The sequence below is a fragment of the Montipora foliosa genome, chromosome 3 (genome assembly GCF_036669935.1).
Source record: "Montipora foliosa isolate CH-2021 chromosome 3, ASM3666993v2, whole genome shotgun sequence".
Lineage (NCBI taxonomy): Eukaryota > Metazoa > Cnidaria > Anthozoa > Scleractinia > Acroporidae > Montipora > Montipora foliosa.
Window position 1 is genome coordinate 21,431,327 of NC_090871.1, and position 11,519 is coordinate 21,442,845.

At 41.5% G+C, this 11,519-nt stretch overlaps 1 protein-coding gene across 1 annotated transcript in view; it reads right to left on the reverse strand.

Moving 5' to 3' along the window:
• Window positions 1–11,457: 11,457 nt before the first annotated feature.
• LOC137995399 (uncharacterized) overlaps window positions 11,458–11,519 on the reverse strand; it is a 1,227-nt gene continuing 1,165 nt past the window's right edge. Inside the window, exon 1 of the mRNA XM_068840958.1 lies at window positions 11,458–11,519. This exon is cut by the window's right edge and continues 1,165 nt beyond it. Within this exon, the coding sequence (XP_068697059.1) occupies window positions 11,458–11,519 (62 nt within the window).

An 11,519-nucleotide genomic window follows, 5' to 3' on the forward strand; every position in this document is an offset into this window, starting at 1 on the left:
TTGGATGTTGGCACAGAGAGAAAGATTGTGGACATTTCACAATAATTACATGATTCAACAACTTTGTCCGCCATTTTGAATTGCCCCACCGCCAAGACCCTGGGAACCAGATCGGTTTGAATTATCGGTTTGATATTCGCGCGGGCGATCAATGTGCTCTTCCTCTCCTTTTCCCTTGTTGGACGATCACAATTGGATCTTTGCGATTCCTTAACATTTTGTGCGGGTGAAATAGCACGCATTCAAATAAACCCAGTAAGCATGGACGAAATCCGGAAGAAAGGGCAACGACAATTCAGGTCAGAACGTTGTCCACGGGTAGCAGCATTCGCCACAAAGATACACGCCAGTGAGATGATTCAACCTCAGACAGTCTCCGAAAGGGTTAATCGGTGAAGACTTCAGAAATAGAGACCTTCTTCAAAACGTAAACGGAGTAGTTCTACGAACGTTTGGAACAAAGGGTGGCATGGCCGAACAGCTACATTTAGCGAATGGGCGGGAAGATTCAAAAAATCCGAAAAGCAAAAGACTGCCGGAGGAGTTTTCGGTAGGTCGTCATCTTACTGATACAAACCTGATTTAGGCTTAAAATGTTAAAATTTTGTTCCCTTTTTCCCCAGTTTACTTTCAAACTTGTTCCCAGCTTTTTGCTCCCTAAAATTGCTTCTGTCACCTTGCTCCCTAGGACATTTTGTCATTTTTCCCCAAAACACCAAGGAGGGCCTCAGCACAGTCATTACTTTTGCAGACCTACTCCCTTAATAGTTTCACTTTATATTGTATTAAGGCCATTTAAGGCAATAACAATACATGTAATGACCACTAGGGAATTAATATGTGGATCTCTGTATACCCACCCCCTTATTGACCTTATTCGCCACTTGCAGATGCCTTATTCTTCAAACGATGCCACTACAAGAACACAATAGTGGCCGGTTATTCTGTAGTTACTCCCTTGTCACCTGTATACCTACATGTACTGTACCTTCACTGGTTTCTCATGTTCAAACAATGTCACATGACTTGTTCAGTAATGTGAAGCCCTTTTATACCAAATCATAAAAGGATTTAACCAATCAGTCAATAACTGCACAGCATATATTTGGCTGTATTCCACATTGCTTGTGCAGGGTGATATGTAAATATTTCCTATGACATGGTATACAAGCTTTCTCGCTTGTTACTTGTCACTTGCTTGTTTGCATGTACATGTATGTGAGCCTTAACAAAAAAAACAATTTCAATTGTCTCGCGGAGTAGTAGACTACTCAAAAGCATTTGCATTACTAGCATTTTTCATGAAACATTACAAAGCTACCATACATGTAAATGTACTGTTACGTAGTAGAGCTAGCCATCTAAATATATCAATCATATTGTGATGCAGTTAATATTGCAATTTATCCCACCAAAACCTCAAATTTTATTTGATGAGTACTTAATCTAATTCATAACAATACACAAAAAGCCATCTTGAGGAATTGTTATATCTCAAATCTTTTGTTTTAAGGGAAAATTTTTGGCATGATTTCTTCACTGTTTTAATTGGATATGGGAAATCTCACAAAATAGTGCTTTGAGTGCTTTATGCCCATGCACTCTAAAAAAAAGAGCAAATTTATGAGTGAAATACAAAAGTTGTGTTGAGTTGTACCCTTCAAACACTAATTCAGACATCAATACGAAATTATGAAAAATTCAACAATAAATAATAATTACTGATTTTATTGCATGTACAAAATGGTCGATTTGGAAAGGTAGACACTTTGGGAGGATGTCACCGGCTTCCAGATAACTTTGTAAGGCAGGGTGTCAACAACGAATTCCAGCAGGTCAAATTTCCACAGCTCCCGCTTTCATAACCATTATGTCGTGTCATGAAGCTGATCTTGTAGGGTTTTTATATGTCCATATTTTGTTTCAGGGCAATGTATTAGGTGTATGGCAGCTAAACAGGGCAAACACTAATTCAGCTAAACAGGGCAAACACTAATTCAGACATCAATACAAAATTATGAAAAACTCAACAATAAATAATAATTATTGAATTTATTACGTGTACAAAATGGTCAGTTTGGAAAGGTGGACACTTTGGGAGGTTGTCACAGGCTTCCAGATAAGTTTGTAAGGCAGGGTGTGCTCTCCCGGTTGCTCTCTTACCTCACCTTTTTTCGCCCGCGTGCACCTCGCTCAGAGGTTTCACCTCCTGTAGCCTCTGCGGAGGAGAGAGTTACATGCCACTGTCAGAAGTGTCCCTTTTCTCCTGGTTAGACAGGTACTCAATTGCGCTACACAACTGTTTACGCTTCATCCAGTGGGTCCTTTGGCATTTCTGAGAACAATAAAGTATAGACTGACACTTGGAACATTGCTTTAGGGATACTCCTTTCCTGCCCCAGTTAAAACAAACATGGGACCTTTTCACCTGGTGATCAGCTGCTACTCCCTGTCCCGCGGTGGTAGCCTCCTCCCGTTTCCCTGATTTGGTACGCTGGCTGCACCACTGCGACATCCCCGTGCAAAATGGTCACTTGAACCACAGCGGAAAGAATGGTTACAAATCTCTTTGTTTGCTCTCTGGCATGTTTGGCAGACACGTCTTCTTTGATTTTCAAATGGGTTCCTGTGTTGGACTCTCTCTCTTTCACTGGCATCCTGGGAGGCCATAGCTTCCTTCAAAACAGCAATATCTGATTGGACTGCCTCTAAAGTGACCATTAGCCTGTCGGGCCTATCACACTTCATTTCTTTCCTTGATCCAGACTTCTTTGTCTGTGTTTGACCACCCGGCTCAGCCTGATCACTGTCAACTTCCAAGGAATTCACTCTTTCTGGAGGAACGGCCGCTGTTTGTTTCGGACAGCTTCACCCTGAAGACCGGTTTCAATGGCCTGCAAAAACAAGGGGTAAACCAGCGATGGCTCGTATTTCACAGTACTACCCTCAGCTTGTGATGCAAGGAGGACCTGTTGTCTTAGATCAAGGGCTCTGAATTAAGAAGTCTTGGGGAGTTTCCTTCGGTGATTGGCACATTGTTGTAAGTTCTTGATAAAGTTCAGTGCCTGACTTCTGCTTGTAATGGGCTCGTAAAATCTGTCTTAGTTTTGCCAAGGTAAGCTGTTTGATGGTTTCTAAATACGATCTTAACTTTAAACTGGGGCTGATAGCACGAATAACTGCATCAATTATTTCACATTCTTTGTATCCTTTATCCATCCCTGCATCTATTTGCCGAATTAAACTGACGAAGGACAATCGGTCCTTTTGTTCCTCTCCTCCAATAACACCCATGACCTTAAAATCTCTCCTAAGAGCAGTTTTAACATCTACGAGTGACACTACGTTACCTTCTTTTGGGTTTGAAGCTGTCGTGGCTGGTGTAGATGGTTTTGTGTCTTCGAGCTTTACGAAAGCCTGCTCCATTTTCTCCTTGTACGACTCCGTCATTTCCTGGGACTGTTTACACAGCTCTTCGTACTCCAATTTCATTTTCACCGATTCTTGTTTGGCTTCTTTGTTTGGATCGATTTCTTCGAGTGGCGGCGGCGTCCCAGCAATAAAATTCTGAAGTCCGTAAGATATTCAACCTTATTTTCTGTTTTTCCAAGCTCATCCTCGACTTTAGCACGGACAACTTTCGACATGGCAAGCTTACTTTTTCCTTTGTATTCCTTCGACTCCAGACCAACGTGCTCCGCTAACTGCTCCATTTCCGAGATTGGGAGCTTGCAAATTCCTCTCTCAACTTGGAGTTGCAGCTCTTCGAGCTCTGAATCCGTCATCTTTCTTCCAGCAAGGTCTCACTTGGCTCCACTTGTGTCCTGTCGCTTTTATTAGAGGATGTGTAGATCACAGCAATTTACCGCCATTCCTTCAATCGACATTTCTTCAAACACATGTTCTCGAGAACGGATTTCAAACAAAACAACCGTCCGTTCTGGCGGGGTCGCCAAAATGTTCATCGCGCAGAATTCTATTGTCTTCTGTGACATTTACTTGCAGTGCGAAATATGTGACAAGTCCGGCATAAAGAAACACGCATTCAGCACTGGTAGGATATGATTAGTCAACTGATTTAGCTTTGGGAATGCTAGAGTCCCTTCGCCGAATTCCGCAACTGTCAATCAAACGTTAAGATGAGCAGAATAAATTTTCAAGGTGCGATATGAGTTTATTTGGTTCAACAGACCATCAGAATAGAAGTGTTTTAGAGAAAAGCGTGGAAAGTTTTAGTTACGCGGGCTTAATGCTTGCTTATTCCTCATGCTTTATGTGACAATATCCGATCGATGTTTTTTTCTTTTTTGAAAAACAGACCTGTAGAGCGAGTTCACGAAGCATTTTTCCGTTCATTGCCGGTTGTCTCTGCACAGCCTCATCAAAGAAAAGCCTCTTTCATTTTATCTTTTGTCCATGATTTGCTAGTGTCCCAGTGGGAACGCCTTTTGTTTTTTGAAAATAATTATTCAATTTTCGATCCGTTCGAATGGAATAAAATATATAAAAGGATCACTAACACCTAAACCATTCAGTTGCTTAAAACCACCTTCAACACAACAATGTTGAAACGAGCGAGACATTGACCGCCATTTTAACAGCTATTACTGATTTCATGCTTAAATGAGGCGAAACATTGCCATTGTTCATAGAGGCGGAGCTTAGAGTCATTAATATGCACGCGCGAAGTTCTAAATGAATCAATTCAACACCCAAAGGCCCTTAGGACGGCGAGGAATCAAAGAGAGAAAATGTATGTTTCAGAAATGCTGGATTTGATACTACTTCTAGACAACGGATTCTCTTTATATGTTGCATGAGCCCTTTATACCTTTTAAGAAAACATATCCATATGCAACCCAACGTGTTGACATCTTTGTTTAGAAGAAATTCAGTCTCCCAAAATAGGTCAAGTTCAACACAAAATTGATACAGGTTAACGAGAGGGTACCGAGTCAAAAATGGTTGTTATTATTTTATGAGAATTTCTTCTTTAAAAGCCATATGCAAGTCTTTCCATATTTTATATAGTTAAGCTGTAACAGAGTAAAACGCAGGGGGACCTTTCCCTGTTGCGGCCATTTTTCTTTATTGTCTCATGTCATTTGTCGTCTCGGCCTTTCAAATTTAGCGCCATTGCACCGTGAATATCCCGGATGAGTCATACAATTCTGCGCGATGTGGTCCGCTTTAATAGCGAATTGTCCTTTATTGTGCTGGAACCAGTAAATAATTCGACCGACTACAAACACCTACAGTCTAACAACATATCGGCCGACTAGAAGAGTACAGTACCAAAAAGGATCTCTCGCACGAGGTCAGACTCTCGCATATCACGTGATTTTGTTACGTAACGTGACACATTACATAACGCCACACGTTCATAACTGCGAGGATCATAGCTTAACTTGATTTCATATCCGCAATTCAGTATATGGTTCATTTCCTAAATCATTTCGTTCATAAATTTGAATTCAGTTCATTGTTATTAATATTACAAATTAGTGACGGATCCACGACGTTGACGAGACAGATTTTCATTTTATTCTATTTATTACGATTTCGGAACGAATACATAAGTGAGGGATTGTGGAAATGAGTAAAATTGCCAGGAAAAGTCTATAAAAGGGTCTGAAACCCCATACAAGATAGACCACCTTGCTAACTGCAATTACAGTACAATAGGGAAGTTTATAGTACACGGCTACAGTGGAACGCCCAGTCCAATAGATAATGAAATACATACTGTATTAAAACAATAATAAATAGGATAACTAATATCAATAAGATAATAACTGACAAAAATCACAGACTACTGATCAGGATATCCGAAACACTCCTCTTAAAAATTTTAATACTAGGTGCCCGACGAACTGAGTATGGAAGGGAATTCCACATGTCTACATACTGTTTAAATAGCTATATTTAAAAGTGTTCGTTCTTGCATAGTTCTTCTTTAGTGTACAGTCACTCTTTCTTCGTAGCATGTATTGATCAGATTTTTTAAAAAACTGAAAATAATTGGATAAGTTAATGCCTGTGTGACCATTCAAGGCTTTATAGAGGAATTAAACATCAAATAAAAACCTCCTTTGTTCTAAGGATAGCAAGTTAAGTTTTTCTCTTCGTTGCTGTAATTCATCAATGATCTTCAGAATTCGCTTACTTGCTCTTCGTTGCATTCCTTCCAAGCCCACACCACAGAGCAAAATTCGAGTCGAGACCTTTTTTTTTTTTTTTTACCTACAACACTAAGTACAATACCATTTACAAAACATTTACTTACACTACTTACTACACAATACTTCCTAGACTTCAAGACCACACCACAGAGCAAAATTCGAGTTGAGACCTAACTAAAGCAAGATAAAGGGTTCTTAGAGTAGAAACATCTTTAATTCCCCTACAAGATCTTTTAATAAGTCCCAGGATCTTATTAGCCTTGCTTGTTATCTTACCAATGTGACTATTCCAAGAGCAACTGCAGTTTGTAACCAGCCCAAGATAACAGAATTCAGATGTTAACTCCAGAGTGCTATTATTGAGATGTAGGTCAGAGACAAGAAGAGATGTTTTTTTTTTTCAGATTCGCATTAGCGGCTTACATTTCTTCACAATAAACTCCATACGATTTCGCAGACTCCATCTGTAGATGTTGTCAATATCAAACTGAAATAGAGAATGATCAGCTGTGTGATTTATCACCCTTGATTTTGTGCAGTCGTCAGCGTATAATGACAGTGTTCCCTGAGGTAACAACGTCTGGCAGATAACTGATAAAAAATTACAAAAAACAAGAGGCCAAGTAATAAGCCCTGAGGTACACCTGATGGAATAGAGCAGCAAAAAGAATTCAATCCGTTGATCACGACTCTCTTTTCCGTGTTGTTGAGGTAATCTTGGCACCAGTTCAAAAGTGCACCACAAATACCAAAATTGCACAGTTTCCGCAGCAGTACATCATGCACTACTCTGTCGAAGGCCTTTGCGAAGTCTAAGAATATAACGCCCACCTGTCTGCCTTTATCCAGAGCCTTTGACTATTGATGATGTGAGAGAACCAGTTAGGTAGCCCAAGAGCGACCCCTCACGAATTCGTTCCGTGCTGCCAGTTGGTGAGGTGCGTAGCCACATGTGAGTAAATGTAGATCACATGAAGAATAGACGGAAGCGACTACATCAAAGCGAAATCACATATAAAATGAAAGCACCGTTTACTAGAGTTCCTTTGATAGCAAATTCCGCGAATTTGATCCTCGCTTCCGGAAAATGTAATTTACTTCGCATGTATATTTCTATTGCAATGTCAATCGAAAGCCTTCCGTTCGCTGTAAATCTGCTTTTCCGAAAATGTTAGTTTTCCCAACCGTTTCAATGGACTTCCTGCTTAATTTGGATAAAGAGTGGAAATTTCAAGCCATATATACGAAGAATGAGACACTTCTATTAAGTTTCTTGTTAGCTACAAAGAATCGAAAATTTGGGCCAAAATCTCTTTCCTCTTCTTTCACTTTAAGAGCCTGATTACATTGTGATTTTCAGCCTGGGCTGAATTTCGCTCCGCCCACCTGGATGAAATTTTGTTGCAATGACTTACTGAATTTCAGGCGCTGGGGAAAAATGCAAATTTCCATTGGAAAATGTACTAAGATGCGAAAAGACAATCGATGCGCATGCTTACCTTCGGGGTACGATTTTCAGCCAAGGGCTGAAATTTAGACCAGGCTGAAACTTATTCATGTAATGGTCACTTTCATTTCAAGAGGATTTCTTTTAGAAACCGGGCTGAAATTCGCCATGTAATTGGGCCCTAAGTCAACCTTTCGTAACCTTGCCACAGTACTTTAGTCTGCGGTATATGCAAATAAATTATGGCGGAAACCAGAAGTCCGAGAGAGACAAGATCGAGGGATATTTAGTTCTGGCTCATACTGATCTCCGGGGGTCCGACGATGTGATTGTTGGTCTGCTGTGCGCCTCTTGCCTGACTATATTTCCTTCTCCATAGACTTCCCTTTTTTCAATATGGTGGTTCGTTGGTTGTCGTTCCTGGTTCCAATCCCAAACATCGTACTCTTCCTTTTCAGCGTACTTGAGTACCTTACAGTGGGAAGAGTTGCGGGATTTGATTTCTTTCCACCTCTTCACAGTGATCATGTTCCCTTTTACGCCAACGACTGCATATGGTCGTGGATCATACGCCGGGGTCAACCTGTGTCACCCCTATTCTGTTTCAAGAGAGCACGGTCACCAATTTTGATCAAACTCTGTGGTGAATGTCTGCGCTCATCAGCATAAGCTTTCATTTGCCTCTTCTTTCCCGCGTCCTTTTCACGGATTGGCCATGGGTCATGGCATTTTTCTTCCTGGGGAACGATCCTTCCCGTCAGTTTTCTTCCTATCTCTCTGCCGAACATAAGCTTGTCGGGGCTTTTTTTTCTCACAGGATGGGGTGTGGCACGATATTTTCCAACCTTCCTTTGAACCTCTTGTTTAAATGCTTTCCCTTCAATCTTAGCAACTCTCGCGCTTTTTTTGATCGTCTGCACGAAACGTTCGACGTCACCATTTGCCTGCGCCCACCCCGGTGTGACTTTCCTGTGCCGGAACCCTAGTTCCTGGGCATGTTTCGCAAATTTAGACCCATTAAACGGGGGCCGTTATCTGTGTTCAGCTCTTCTGGAATTCCATACGTAGTGAAAACACGTGTGAGATGGGGAATAACAGCCTCTGCGGAGGTACTTGTGACAAAAGAACACTAAAGCCATGTCCTTATTTGGAAACGGTCCCGCAAAATCCACACTTATTTTCTTCCACGGGCCTGTTGGCAGATCCGACAATTGGAGTGGCTCTCTGGTGTGGCAAGGGATGGTAGCTTGACAAGCTAGGCATTTCCCAACGTGCTTTTCGACCATCTTGTCAATGTCGGGAAACCAAACCTGGGCACGAAGCAGTTGTTTCGTACGAACGATGCCTTGGTGACCCTCATGAGCAATTTTTACCATGGTTTCTCTGAGTTATCGTGGCACTAGTATTCTCTCACCACGAAGAACAAGATTGTCAGCCACAGCCAATTCATCGAAAAGTTTGGAGTATGCTTTCATGCCCAAATCCCTGTGGTCAATCTTCTTCTCCAGTGTGCACATGATTAACCTTTGCAATTCCTCGTCGTTTTCTGTTGCCTTTACCAGTTCTTCTTTGCTGATAGCCCGGGGAATGTCACTTGCGACCACGAAATTCACGTATTGCTTGACGTCCTTGGTAGTGCCCAGTTCCCTTTTAGTGCAGTTTTCACGAGGTAGTGGGTGCCTAGATGTATAATCAGAAATATTCGTCTTTCCGAGCATGTACTCGACCTTGAACTCATAGTCGAGCATTCGCACCATCATTCTTTGCAGCCGTATTGACGACTTATGTCTAGGGTTGTTCAGGGTGACTTCGCGAGTGGTTTGTGATCTGTGACTATTTTGAATGACAATCCATACAGAAATACACGGAATTTCCTGCGCGCGAAGTCTGCGGCAAGCATCTCTAGCTCAATTTGAGAATAGTTCCGTTCCGCATCTTAGAGGGCCCTGCTTGCATATTGCACCACCCGCCAGCCTTTGTCACTCGACTCCCGTTGAACCAAGGTTGCCGAAATTCCTAACGGACAGCAATCCACATGTACCTCATGGGTAACCGGTCAAGTCGCTCGAAAGTCATCTCGCCCGACGTCAAATAGCCCGGCACCAGAGTCATGTTGCCCGAAATTCATAGTCATGTCGCCCGATATCTTGAGTCATGCCGTCCGAAATTTTATCGAGTGTATAAACTTGAAGAAAAGCAACAACTTAAGTAAATTATCGTAAGACTTCTCTTCCTCCTGGACTAACTGCCGAAATTGATAGATGCTGAAAAGACGGTGTCACTTAGGCTCAAAATACTCTAAAAGTTTTTCTCCGGCGGTTTCGAAATCTTCTGCCGTATCCTCTAGTGTGTCGAAAATGTCCTGCACCTTTGGTCCAGCACAATGTAAGAATAGTGCTCGTTTTCTCGCTTTATCATTTATATTCATCGCCACAGCCTATACTTTGAATCTTTCAAGATATTCTCTGAATCGAGTGCCAACCGATGTCGGAGCTAAGTCCGGATCAAATCGTCCGAAGGTGAGGTTTGTATCTCATGCGGCCATTCTGCAGAGATTGCTAGATCGAAACAATTCGATCGAAAGCCAATAAAGTGTTCCTCGTCGCCAATGTAATGTTCAAGGGTTCGTTCACGCTAATCGTTTGTACTGTCCGCCTCGCTACATCGTCTTTCGTTATCCTAATTCCAAACAATGTTCTTGCAGCTCCGTGCATAAATAATTACTAGAGTCTCATGGGGCCACTGGACACTACAATCGAGTTCTTCTCTGCTTATAATTTGTGGGTGGCCTCAGGTTGAGGTTAGGAGATTAAGGTCGGATGATATTCAGATCATGCAATCATGTCATGTAATGGCAAAACGGATAGCGAGTCATCGGAAATGTCGGAAATCGAACACGATATCCTCGATAAAGATGCCCTAGATGAGGAAATCTGCCGAGCTGAACAAAAACAAAGGCAAGGGACTGCCCAGAATGTTTCTCCTCCATCTGAGTGCACGGTGACTTCTGATGGAGATGAATCCGATAACAACCAGTCGCTTGCCTCTGCAGAATACCTCTTTTTTAAGAGTAAAGGCAAAAATAAAAAGCCTTTGGCAAGCACACCGGTACCGAAGAGGCGCGAGGCTGATGTGGAAAAAAAGCTACCAAGAAAGCACGCCGCTGATGCAGCGGAAAGGCCATCGAAAAAAGGCACAAAAAAGAAGGAAAAAGCCTGATCATCATGAGTAGAAGAGCCAACCTTGACATCATTTCTTGAACGCTCACAAGAAAGGGACGAGGCTTTTATGGAGCGGATGGCTGAAGCCGAGAGAAAATACAGGAAAGATCAGCAGAAGTTTTCCATGGATGCCCTTGCTATGCTCGGAAACATCCTCAAGGACGTTAGTAAAGGAAACGAATGAACACTCTTTTTAGTATTTTTTGTATTTTTATTGTTGTGTTCTGATGTCACGAAATAGTGGATCCGTTAATACAAAATCATTTATTAATTAGCTGAATGTTGGCTACATGCTGATCAACTTTTAGTGATCACAAATCAAACCAGAGATGTTAACATCCGGTATTTTAAAATTATGAATAATTGTATTCGATCGTATACTGTTTAATCAATCAATTTACATTTTTAAATAATTGCTCAAAATCGCTGTGTCTATAATTTGTAAACAAAACAGTTGAGAAGTTTGTTAACTTTCAAAACTTTAACGAATATCTACATGTACATGTGTACAAACTTGAGCTACAATGCTAGTTTTTCACGAAAATAAAGAAAATGACATGAGTAAGCGAAAAATCAAGATGAGCCTGGTCAATTTTTGTCTATTTTCCTAAGCTGATAAATAGTCCATAATTTTGTCTCTAACATCAGACGCAATTGGCGATACGTCTC